Source organism: Stegodyphus dumicola, chromosome 3, assembly GCF_044657685.1.
Source record: "Stegodyphus dumicola isolate Sdum_Otavi_A_Nest chromosome 3, ASM4465768v1".
Lineage (NCBI taxonomy): Eukaryota > Metazoa > Arthropoda > Arachnida > Araneae > Eresidae > Stegodyphus > Stegodyphus dumicola.
The window spans coordinates 233,491,560-233,503,676 of NC_140770.1; the positions used below are offsets into that span (position 1 = coordinate 233,491,560).

Genomic DNA, 12,117 nt, shown 5'->3' on the forward strand with positions numbered 1-12,117 from the left:
GAAAAATTTCACGAAAATGCATGAAAATTTTTTGAATCTTTAAATCCGGTAAAAAGAACATATATGAAACCACCTGATCGCGAAAACGTATATACCCTTTCCAAAGATGAACATTTCCACGTATAAAACATCCAAAAACTTTTACCTCTAAATTATCTATTATATTATAAACGTCACCAACGAATTCATACCGCAAACAAATACTTAGTGTCAAATATTTAAATTATTTCCATGCACGTTTACTTCCACTGAAACGTATACCAAATTCCTACAAACATATAATTCACAAAATAACTATCATTTAATTAAAATATAATTAAATTAAAAAACACTACTTAAAATATAAATAAGCACATACATTAAATTAATAAAAATTAGCTTACAATCCTAACTACTTTAAACTAAATCATTGCTAATAACAATTTTCCAATAATACCATATTACTTTATTTACTCCTTACATTTAGAACAATGCATAAAAATAATATCCTCAAATAATTAAAAATACTAACTTACCTAATCTTCTTCAGAATCTTGATTACGTGGCGGATACACTTTTCTAATTCATTCAAATAAAATTATTGAAAGATTTTTTCTGCGAATTTTTCCTCCATACTTCCTCCGCTAAATAAAAAGCAAATTTTTCTTTATCACAATGCCTAAATACCCATTTCGAATTCACTTTAGTTAGGTCCATGGGATCCAAAAATTAACCAACCCTGTTTCACACAACACAGAATAAAGCTAAATACAAAATTTCCAGATTTTTTCCAGATTTCCCCCCTTTTCCGATTAAAGAACTGTAATTCGTCCATTAATGTCACATGACATATCTCATGATCTCTCATTTCCCTCGCACAAAATAATGCGTAATCGGAACTGAGTACTTCTCACATTATTACCAAAGTCCTAGGTAGTAACCTTTATCGCCTCCAAAATGTCGCCATACTACCAGTTACCATATTCCAAAGATCAGCCCATGATTTAATTGGCAATAAATAAATGAATGCGTTATCTTTGTTGTTGCGAAGTTAAGTTTCTCTAGATTGGCAACAAATCCACTAGTCTCCTGTTTCAAATGTAAACATCAATGGCTGCTATAAAAAAAAAGGGCTTAGAGGCATTTAGACAACTTTAAATTGTTGATAATTCTAAAAAATTGCATACAGATTTACTAAAGGCATAAAAATCTTAACCGGAAGATAAAAACAACATAATACAATCATTTTTAAAGCAAAAAATGTACAATTTACAAACATATAAGCGTAAAGAAACTGAGATCACTGAGCCGGGTAACAGAGTGGATATATATATATATATATATATATATAAATATATTTATATACGTTTGCAGCCGATTGCAACCAAAATACGAGGTGCACATCTACATGTTATAACAGTCCTATATACAAAATTTCAACGTTCTGAGGCTACTCGTTTTTGAGTTATGCGAGATACGTACAGACGCCACGAAAAATTTTCTTCAGAATTAATTTTAAAGCAGTTTTATAATTTTTTTGAAGGAAAAGAGTATTTTATTCTGTCCTTACGTACAGATATCACGCAAAAACATCGTTAAATTGCATTCGATAGCGGTCAAAATGGATATTTTCGTTGAAATATGCTGCCTGAAACTTTTCGCGATTACAATACTTCCTTTTTACTTCGTACAAGGAAGTAAAAAGCTTCGGTTAGAGTTAAATCCCTGAACATTTTCCCTATATTTTAAATTTTGAAAGTGCTAAATTTACCCTGTTCAGTTCTAAGAAAATATATACAGATGAAAGAAAGAACTGGTAATAATTTTCCCCCCCTTCTAGTGTAGTTACGAACGGGGTATAGTTTATAGACTGGAATTTTACTTGCATAAGTATTCTGAATTTTCATTTCATCTGATAATTATTCAATATTTCCATAATTAAAACACTTGTTTAGATAGAGCACTTGAATATTTGTAAGCGATATAGTAATATCATTTCTTAAAACATGCTTACTTTACATAATGTGAGCATGTTTTACTCTCACTTTACATAATGTGAGAACAGGAATTTTTAGAATTCGTAATATATTTAAGAAAATAACCGATAAAAAATTACTAGCATTATTACACTTCTCCCAGGAAACATAGCTGGCGACAAAGTGACTGAGCCCATCCCCCTTTCTAGGAAAATAAAGTTTATATTCCACAAACCTTACGCATACTCATTGTCAACTTGCAGATCAAATTGCTTTGATTTTTGAACACCCCTGATTAGGAATTTAGTTTAATCCATGTGAAACTCAAGTTTCATAACATCAAAGAGTCTTTTATTCACACTTCCTGTTTATGTTAATAAAGTCAGAATTTATAATTTAATTTTTAATGATTGTAATATTAAGCCATCATTATACATTTAATTCAAAATAATGAATAGCAACTAATATTTTACGAGCAAACTACGTTGTCTGATACGGCTCAACATAACTGCCTCTTCTCTAAGCGGCAGGCCACAAATAGGATCAGTTTTTCGATAGATGATATGTCCAATGGTTAGCAATCACTGAATGTTAACGGAAATTTACTAATACACAATTATACTTTTAGCGAATCAGCTACATTCTAAATGGAAGTGAGACTATATTTTACAAATCACGGAAGAAATGACGTGGCAAAAAACATTAAAATAATACGCAGCGTTAAGATTTAAACTTTCCAATCTGCACGTAAATCTTAGTGTTCTTGTCAGTCTCTGCATCCTCTCTTACTAATGATTTAAAAAGAGTAGGCTATAATGGAATTTAGTAAATCCGCATTGGTTTTGCAATATTTCTAGCTCCTCGGACTGTTTGGTTAAATTGCAGTATTTATTTACACAGTTGGCTTATATTTGGTTAATATAATTAATCATTGCCTTCTTGGCTTTACAAATTTTACGAAGTTAATCCTCCATTAATGGTAATATTAATGTTCAAGAGGAGTGGAAGAAGGGGAGCTGAAATATTCCTAGAAATCGTACAGAACCAAAAAGGGCTTAAGATAACGCAGGTCTATAGAGTATTTTCTAATTCATTCAGATTATAATTCATCAATATTCAAATGTTAAAACATTTGTGAGAGAATTGTACCGAGCACACAGCAGACTGATTCAAGATTTCTCACACACATGATCCAAGTGCCAACAAAATGTATTTTACATGTTCAAGCCCCTACTAGTAAAAAGACACGACACCTAGCATTTTGATATATGGATGAATGAGGAACACTGTGGAAGAAAAGGATCCGCCTAACATGTCTAATTCTTCCCAAAAAATCCAAGATTCAGATGGTTAATACTCCTTAAAATTATACATTTTTGTAATTTTTTACGTTTTAACTTTGAAGTCAGATACACCAACCAAACTTAAACGAAAAACAACAACAACAACAAAAAACACAGTTTTATCCTTACTTCTCCAACTTGCGCCAAACATCAATATTTATTATAAGGAACTAGGAATATATTATTATTCATCTTTTTTATACAGCAGATTAAATTTATGAAATAAACTTAAATGTTATATTGTATCATAATTTTAAATCCTTATATGAGCACTTCTTATCTCAAATGGTTGCCGGTGTTTTACTCCAACTTTCTTATCCAAGATAGCATCGGTTTACATAGCTATAGTTACACTCCAGATTCTTAGAGATCTCTTTACACGCTGCGGATTAGCAGAGATGTCTTTAATGACCTTAAACCTTTACATCAGAGTAGGAAGAAATTGCGATTTTGATGAAATAAATCGCTGCTCGTATGACAAATTAAGAGATTTAAATAATAATAATAGTTTAAATAACTATAAATAGCGACAAAGGATGTGAACTTTATGTGCACATTCATTTCTCCGTACATTCACACTTTCTCTTAATAATTAACCCACAGCGTGCAACACAATAAGAAAACAATGAATCTCCTCTCCGGCTCTTTTCACTTATAGACGTTTGCTACGTAATTCTACAGTAACCTTTATCTATCCTAGAAATCAAATTAAAACGGTTAATTAATTGCATAGAAATCAATTATTCTCAAAATGAAATGCATGCCAAACTGTTTTATACGATTTTCGCGAAAACCAGATTTTGAGATTCATAGTTTGAAGATAGTGCCACAATATCATATTCAATATTTTCCAGTGTTACAAAATAACCTAAAAAGATAATGCATCCACGTAGTACACAATTATGGTGATTTACAGCCATGTCCAATGTTATCAAAAAGTGACTGCTGCAGAAAACTTGAGAGATAAGCTAAGAGTTTAATTACCAAGGAATAATTTAAGACATTAAATCAAAACATTTCGCTAAAATTACAAGAAATTTAATTATTTTCAATTAAAATAAAGTTTATAGCTTTCCACAGTTGAAAAAAATTCAACATTAAAAAGATATTTTTTCCATCACGAAGGCCAAACCGTCGGAAGAAACGTAAGCATTCAGTACGAAGTATTAACGTTAAATTAACGCACAGATAATTCCATTCTTTATTTCCTTCCACAAGACGTACCTTTTGAAATACTGCAATACCTCGCATAAGTTTCTGAACTGACCCATCTCCTTGGGAAAATGCATAGTGTTTTATTTCAAAGAATTTACAGTATATAACTATTTGTTAACAAAAAAAAAAAAAAACTTACTTAAAAGAGGAAGATTTAAAAAATTGGGTTACCTTCCCTAAACCTTTACTTTAAAGATATGGCTAGCTTAATAATAAATATAAATTACACCAACGGTAAGAGGAAAAACTATAAAATATATTTTCCATGTTGTACATAACTCACCACAAAACATCTTAAAGGAAGAAAATCTATCTACCTTTGTATTTAAAGCAAAGTAGTCCTGAGGATAACCGCAAGGACGTTCGAAAGATAATGCTAAGTACCTGAATATTTTTTTTTTCTTTATCGCGTTATTTAAATCTTCAATTAATAATTCAATTTTAAGCATATTTCTTTAAATTTTATTACATAATGTGATCAGAGACAAAAATCGTTACACACACAGAACTTATTATACATATACATTAATTTTTAACTATAAAATATATAACTCGTACATTTCTACTTTTCTGTAAAAGAACTTTTATGTCTAGTAATATACCGTAACGTAACATGAGAATCGCCAATCACCGGCTGGTACATTTTACATTTCGATAAAGTAGCATGAGAGACTAAATAGAATTCCTTTTACTTTATACTAGATATAGAGAATCCCAGTCTTACCGGATTCTTGTAATGTAATCCTGGTGCATTTTTCACAGGGGCAACTAACGCAGCAATACTACCTTCGGCCATGATAATTTCAGAGCTGATGAATGAAGTAAGGTCTGCTGCTTCTACCTACTGCATTTGGCATACGTGAACAGAGTGTTTATCGCCAGTTTACCCAACTTATCGCCAAGGTTTTCGCCAATAAGAATGCAGACCACTGTACGGATTGTCTTCAGGAAAAAAAAAAAAAAAAAAAAAAACGTTTCGTGTTAAAAAGAGAGAGCGGTAATGTGAAAAAATAATGCGGAGGTGCATAACCCGTAGACCGCGAAGGATGCGCATGATTTCTTCAGAGAACTTTCCACATAAATTTTTTATGTGTTAAGTTTAACTTTGTCTAGGTACGGCAGATGATAAAATTAGAAGGGTTTTCTCTAGAATTTATTGTAACCTGTCTGCTAAAGAGGAATAACCGTCATAAGTAATGTAATACTGTAAACGAAGCGGAAATATTTAATCATCGCTTTTTACTATTTGTTGAGTTAGTTATTCCGTTGGAGCTTTTTTCGGGTATTTGAACGAGGCAAAATACGTAAAACCAGCGTTCATTAAGAGGCACTAAGGTGCAGTAGGCTTCGGTATCTCCTGGGGTCTATATTCCTAGTTTACACGAGGAATGAAAAAGTTTCACTTTAATCTGCATAAGTAATTTTGCATGCATAAAATTAAATATTTTATCAGTTTATATTTAATTCTTTTTCATCAGTTATGGCAAAACACATTACGATTATTTGCTTTCGAGGAAGACTTTATAAGGGAATATATAGGTAGGTCATTACATTACACACAGGGAAAAAAAAAACATTAAAATGTCCATGCAACCAGCCCACTCGCTGGAATTCCAATCCGGATCCTAGTGTTTAATGGTATTGTGCTTCGGCCAGTGGTGAACCACTTTTAATTTTACATCATTCTCAAATTTATAGTCTTCAGTTACATGAATTATGCCATAAGTTTTAATTAGCGAAAGTTAATGATGATTTTAGAAGCTCTTAAAGTTTATGATCTTAAAATTGGCAGAAAATTAGGTCTTGTGTGAGAACTGAAATACGTATGGTAAAGAATGCTTTCTAGGAGGATTTTCCAAGAAAAGTATATCCTTTCAAAATTTCTTCAGGATGTTATTCCTAGTAGGCGTGAGTTTGTAATTAATCTTGCAGTTGAAGAAAGTCACGAAAAGCTCAGGCAGACATTCCTTTTACATCTATACAGAGCCGCCCAGATGGTATAGTGGTTAGGGGAGTTTACTGCGGTACCGAAGGTCCTGGTTTCGAATTCCGGAGAAGGCATGGATGTTTGTAAATATATAGTGTCTTTGCCGCATGGGGTCACTCTAAATATATAGCTAGCCGAAAGTTCTCTTGTCAGGTTGGTGGTAGGGGAAGAGGGGTGGGAGACCCCCGGACCCGTCCTCCGGGGTACTCTCCATCAAAATTGGGGGGGGGGGAGTTAAGCAAAGTCGTGCTGTCACCTGTATGATGTTCAAGGTTCTTGCCAACGACAGATGCAATCTTGCTCTTTTTGCCATGATGAATTTCGTAGGCTTGTTCTGATGTTACTGTCAGACAAGTGAGAAAAGTCACAACTCCACAACAATAACATCTATACAAGGAACACATTCATTCTATACAGGGAACGGTTATTTTGGTTTCTGGTTTATTTAATTATGGCAAAGTAGTCGAGCGCTATCTGTCTAAGAGGACGGATGCCTTCATGGAGGGCTTTATAAGGGAAACTAGCTTGTATACAAGTTACAGATGGGGAAAACCACGAAAACGCTCATGCAGCCAGTCCGTTCGCCGGGATTTGAAACTCCGGACGAATTACCAGTTTCAGCGACTTTACCATTTCGCCACTGGTAGACTGTACAGCAAACGGAATTCAGGACCAGATATTCAGTGTTTAGCCTCTTTTATACACTGGGCCGCTTATACTTCTCAGAAAAAATTTATTAATTCACTATTTAGCAATTTATTTGCTACTAAAATATATTTTGAATAAAATGAATTGATTATAAATGATTGGATTAAATTTGATTATTTAATTGTGACAAAGTACATTAGGGCTGTCTGTGTATGGGACAGGATGCTTCCGTGGAAGAAGGTAAACTCTCCTGTGATTCCGTTGCGAATGAGAAAAATTACAAAATCTTCATGCATCTAGGCTTTATATCGCCGGAAGTAGACCCGACAGGTGTATCCCGGGCAGGAGCTTCTAGTGAGTGTGCACTTACCAGTGCAGCGTGATCTACTCGTGTCTTATAAATTTTGAGCCAGTTTATGGAAATATAAATGCGAGTGAAGTTTTAAATAAAGCGAAAGTTTATTATATCAGTAAAGGATCTATGGGCATTCATATCTATTGCATCTTATTTCATTTGTTTGTATACATAGAAAGAGAGATCTATATATAGAATATTATATAAGCCTTTTATTAAATTTCAAAATATTAGTAAGGTTAATTTTTTAAAATTATTATCATCATTTGACTGCGAATAACTCAAATTAAGTATCCAAATTTCATATTGTATAGAAAAGTTTGAAATTTAGCATTAAATTTGCTCATACTTTTCTTTTGCTTCATAGAAATTTCTGTTATATGATTGAAATTCAAGGTTAAATCTCTTCCCAGATTTGTAACACCTCTGTCACATTATCAGTGAACACCTAAGGGAAAAAACCGAAACATTCTTTCTTTGCAATCAAAGATCTAGTCCCAGAATATCTAAATACTTTATGAAGTACTACTTAACAGAATATTTAGTTACAATGCAGAGGTTACGTCAAATTATTTTGTTTTCTGAACGCAGTCTTTATTCAGAGCAGAAAAGATGGCTTGGTTTGGTTTGGTTTACTTAATTACTGTAAAGCAATCGAGGGCTATCTGCATAAGGAAAGGGATGCCTTCGTGGAGGACGTTTTAAAAGAAACTGGCTCGTATACATGTAAGCAAAACCACAAAAACTCCCATGCAGCCAGCCCGTTAGCCAGTAGTTGAGTGTGCGTGTGATTATGGCAAAGCCTCAAGGGCTATCTGCCTAAGGGAAGGGATGCCTTCGTGGAGGACTTTCTAAGAAAAACTGGCTCGTATATACGTTACACATGGGGAAAACCACGAAAACTCCCATGCAGCCAGCGCGTTCGCGGGATTCGAACCTCGGACCGAACTACCAGTGTTCAGCCGCTGGTAGGCTTAAAGCAGAGAAGGGAAACATAATTCTGAAATAACATATGCAAGTTGCCGTGAAAAGCAAAGGCAGACCAAAAGTTAAATAATGTTTATTCTTACTTTCTTCTTTTGAGATACAAATTAAATAAATATACAACTTATTCAACGATGGATACCTTTCTCCATTAAATTCGTTCAGAGACGCATCAGCAGTAAGTTAACCAAAATTATACTTTAGCAAATATCCCGCAACATATAACAACAGCTTGAGTTCTCTATTTTCCCTTGTTAAAAGTCATATTAGTAAAAGACAGCAAGTAATTGCGTTATAACCCGTATTTTTATCATTCTCTCCATCCTTTTTTAAATTATTAGCCCAAAAGGGCAAGTTGCCCAGAAGAGCTATTAATTTCATTTTGGCATTTTGTATTGGTTCACTGTTGAATTCTAAATCACTTTTTAAATTATTGCCACCAAATATTACAGCCTGCATTACATTTAAAAAAAATAATTAATGAAGAATCTGCATGAAGGTATGTTTGTTTCTGGCATTGTGAAAAAAAGGTAACTACAGATATTACATTTTGAATAACGTAGTCCTTCCCTCGAATATGGGCACCTGGAAGCGCGAATTTGGAATTTTATTATCTATTTCCTACTTTGTAAAACTTTAACGAGTTGTTGATTAACAAACTCAACGATTTCAAAGCGAGCAATGACAACACTACACGGGGGAAAAAAAAAAAAAAAAAAAAAACTCTCTAGCGCGTGCGACTGTGTATCGGAAATTCTAAAGATATGCTCTTTTTAAATGTTTTGTGATATTGCTGTTGAATTGAATTTTATGGTTTAATTGCAAAGAATATAATATTTAATAAATAAAAGAAACATATAAAACGTTAGAAAAAAAACGTCGCTTTGGAGATAATATAAAATGTCAAAAACCTTCAGATTCTTTTATTGTTTTAATTTAAATTAGAAAAGTAAATTATTTATTACCCCAAAGCGGCAATTTGCCCATAAGGGCTATTGATTTCGTTTTGGCATTTTACGTGGATTCGCTATTAACGGAGAATCACTTTTTAAACTGTTGCCACCAAATATTAGAGTCCTGTATTATATTTAAAGAAATTAAATGATGAAGAATCTGCATAAATGTATGTATGTTTTTCGCATTGGGATAAAACAACGGTTCATAGAGCCATTAACTTTTGAATAACGTACGTCTCCATCCGAATATGGGCATCTGGAAGCCCAAATTTGGAATTTGTTTTATTACCTATTTCATATTTTGTAAAGCATTTATGAGTTTCTGATTAAGAAACTCAACGATTTCAAAGACATCAACGGCAGCACTAAAGAAAAAAAAAACATTTTTATCTCCAGATAATTTTTTATTTTTTAAAGATATGTTCTTTTAAATATTTTGCGATATTGCTGTTGAATTCAATTTTACAGTTCAAGTGCGAAGAACATGATATTTAATAAATATAGGGAGTACAAAAAACATTAAAAAAACGTCCCTTTGGGCGCAATATAAAGTCAGAAAACTTTCAGATTTTTTTTCTTTTCATTATAGTAAATTATTTTTATTTAATTATTTAATTTATATTTTTACATGGCGTTTAAAATCAAAAGATATAGTTATATCCTATTTATTAGTTAGGGCAAAGAACATTAAAGTAATCAATTTACCAGAGGGAAAAGAATCCCTTTACGGTACAGGACTTTGTTATCGCCTTATATTCAGGTTTCGCGTGAGACAAATCACGAGCGACCCAATGATTACAACTGACTAGAAGCGAATTTATCACGCTTTTCTAAAAAGACCCATTTCCGGGTTATATTTCGTTAACCTTTTTAAATATTTACTGGAAAATGCTTCGCTGTTAATGACATTTAGTACAGTAAGCACATAATTATTATTTAACAGTAAATGTCATATCAGTAATAATACAGAGATAAAATTATTCCAAAATGAGTTGAAGTTTTCGTTATCCTTGAAAACAACATAGTATGTCGCGTATTATAAATTGTGATGTAGCCGTTCCTCAATAGACACTAATGCCGGCTAGCTTTAAAAGGATTTATTAACAGAGCACACAGGAACGGTTACAAACAAAAGAAATATACATAAAAATGAAACATATACCAAATGGAACATCAAACAGTTGAATAACAGAGACATAGTAAACTAACATCATGGCGGCTGGAGTTCGACTGACGTTTTTTCATATCGCCACGAGATGGCGTTTAAATAAAATAGTTCGGTTACAGTTCATGAGTTCATGGCGTGAAAAAATAGTTCAATTACACTTAAATAGGTCTGTTACAAAATAATTTTTGGCTGTGTTATTAATTTTCTCAAGCGAATATAACAATTAAGAGAAATGCAATGAAAAAAGAGTGAGGTTTTAAGGTATTTTATATTAACAGGATGATCTGCTGATATGTTAATATGACAATTTAAATGATTTGAGGCTGTACTATAACTCTTCTTTCCGCTTACCCTAATCAGAATCTAAATGAACTTATAAAGTATTTAAGACGAGGATTTTAAAGTTTTTAGATACAGAGGCAGTGGCTCTCGCAACTTTATTTTCTATCTCCCAGCTTTTCCCGTTAATTTTCCGGCTTTAGCCATTTTACTAGCCAACGTTAATACACTCCATTAAAGTTTTGAGCCAGCTTAGGTAAGGTAATTTGCGTAAACTTCGATTACGATACTTTTGATCTGAAATTTAAATTTTCTTATTTTAATTAACGGCCAGTGGCAAAGTTTCGTTTGTTCGCACAAATTGTCCTTTCTCTTCAATTCAAGGTAAATAAAAAAGGTTATTTATAACTTTATTCTAATAATTTTGACTTATCATTTTGACATAGAATTTTAAGTCTTTTTGCTTCTGCTCCATCTGTTGTCAATAAAAATAATTTTAAAAGAAGTAATTTCAATTCAGTAAGGAAATTTATAAAGTATTGAATATATGTACACATGGCATCATTTCTTTTCAAAAAAATGTTGCCCGGCAGTTCTTCTTAAGCTGAATAATCTTTAAATACTATACGCATTAAAATAAGCAATTTTGCTGTGCCGCTTATATCTGTCGATTCAGACTTGAACGGAAAAAATTAGAGAATCTCTCATTGTCGTTAGATAACTTTCTCTATTATTTTCTCTTATTTTCTCAAGCCGGTATTTTGTGCAGTTACAATATTTGGAGACAATTGTAGAACTTTAATTATAGCAGTAATTCTACTATTGTTTATAAATCATTAAAAAGTGAATTTGACATTTCGAAAACCTTTTTTTTATAAATTCCCCGTGAGAAAATCATTCAATTTTGCTCGCTAACATATAGCTTACTTTGAATAATGCAATAATCGCTTTAGGTGATTTTATCAGGTTCAATGTTCCGTCTTACTTTCTTCGGGAACATGCAAGGACCTGACTCGGAACAGAGAGCTTACTAAAGCTATGTTCAATCACTGTGGGAAGTAGACAGGATACACAATAAGGGTATACAAAACCCTTTATTTTTCTCTATTTACAATAACTTCCGTACTTTGGAATACACAGACCCGCTACTTGGGGTCAAAACGTAAAAGTATAAAAATAAAACTAAACTCTAATTTAACTTTAAAATAATAAACGTGGAAGATTGGC

At 32.5% G+C, this 12,117-nt stretch overlaps 1 protein-coding gene across 1 annotated transcript in view; it reads right to left on the minus strand.

Annotated features, from left to right (window-relative positions):
• The window catches only part of LOC118194066 (32 kDa beta-galactoside-binding lectin-like), a 163,902-nt gene extending 158,507 nt beyond the window's left edge, over positions 1-5,395 (minus strand). The window contains exon 1 of the mRNA XM_035365252.2: positions 5,238-5,395. Coding sequence (XP_035221143.1) covers positions 5,238-5,309 — 72 coding nt within the window. The 5' untranslated portion in view covers positions 5,310-5,395. The remainder of the gene's footprint in view (positions 1-5,237) is intronic.
• Between the last annotated feature and the right edge of the window lie 6,722 nt (positions 5,396-12,117).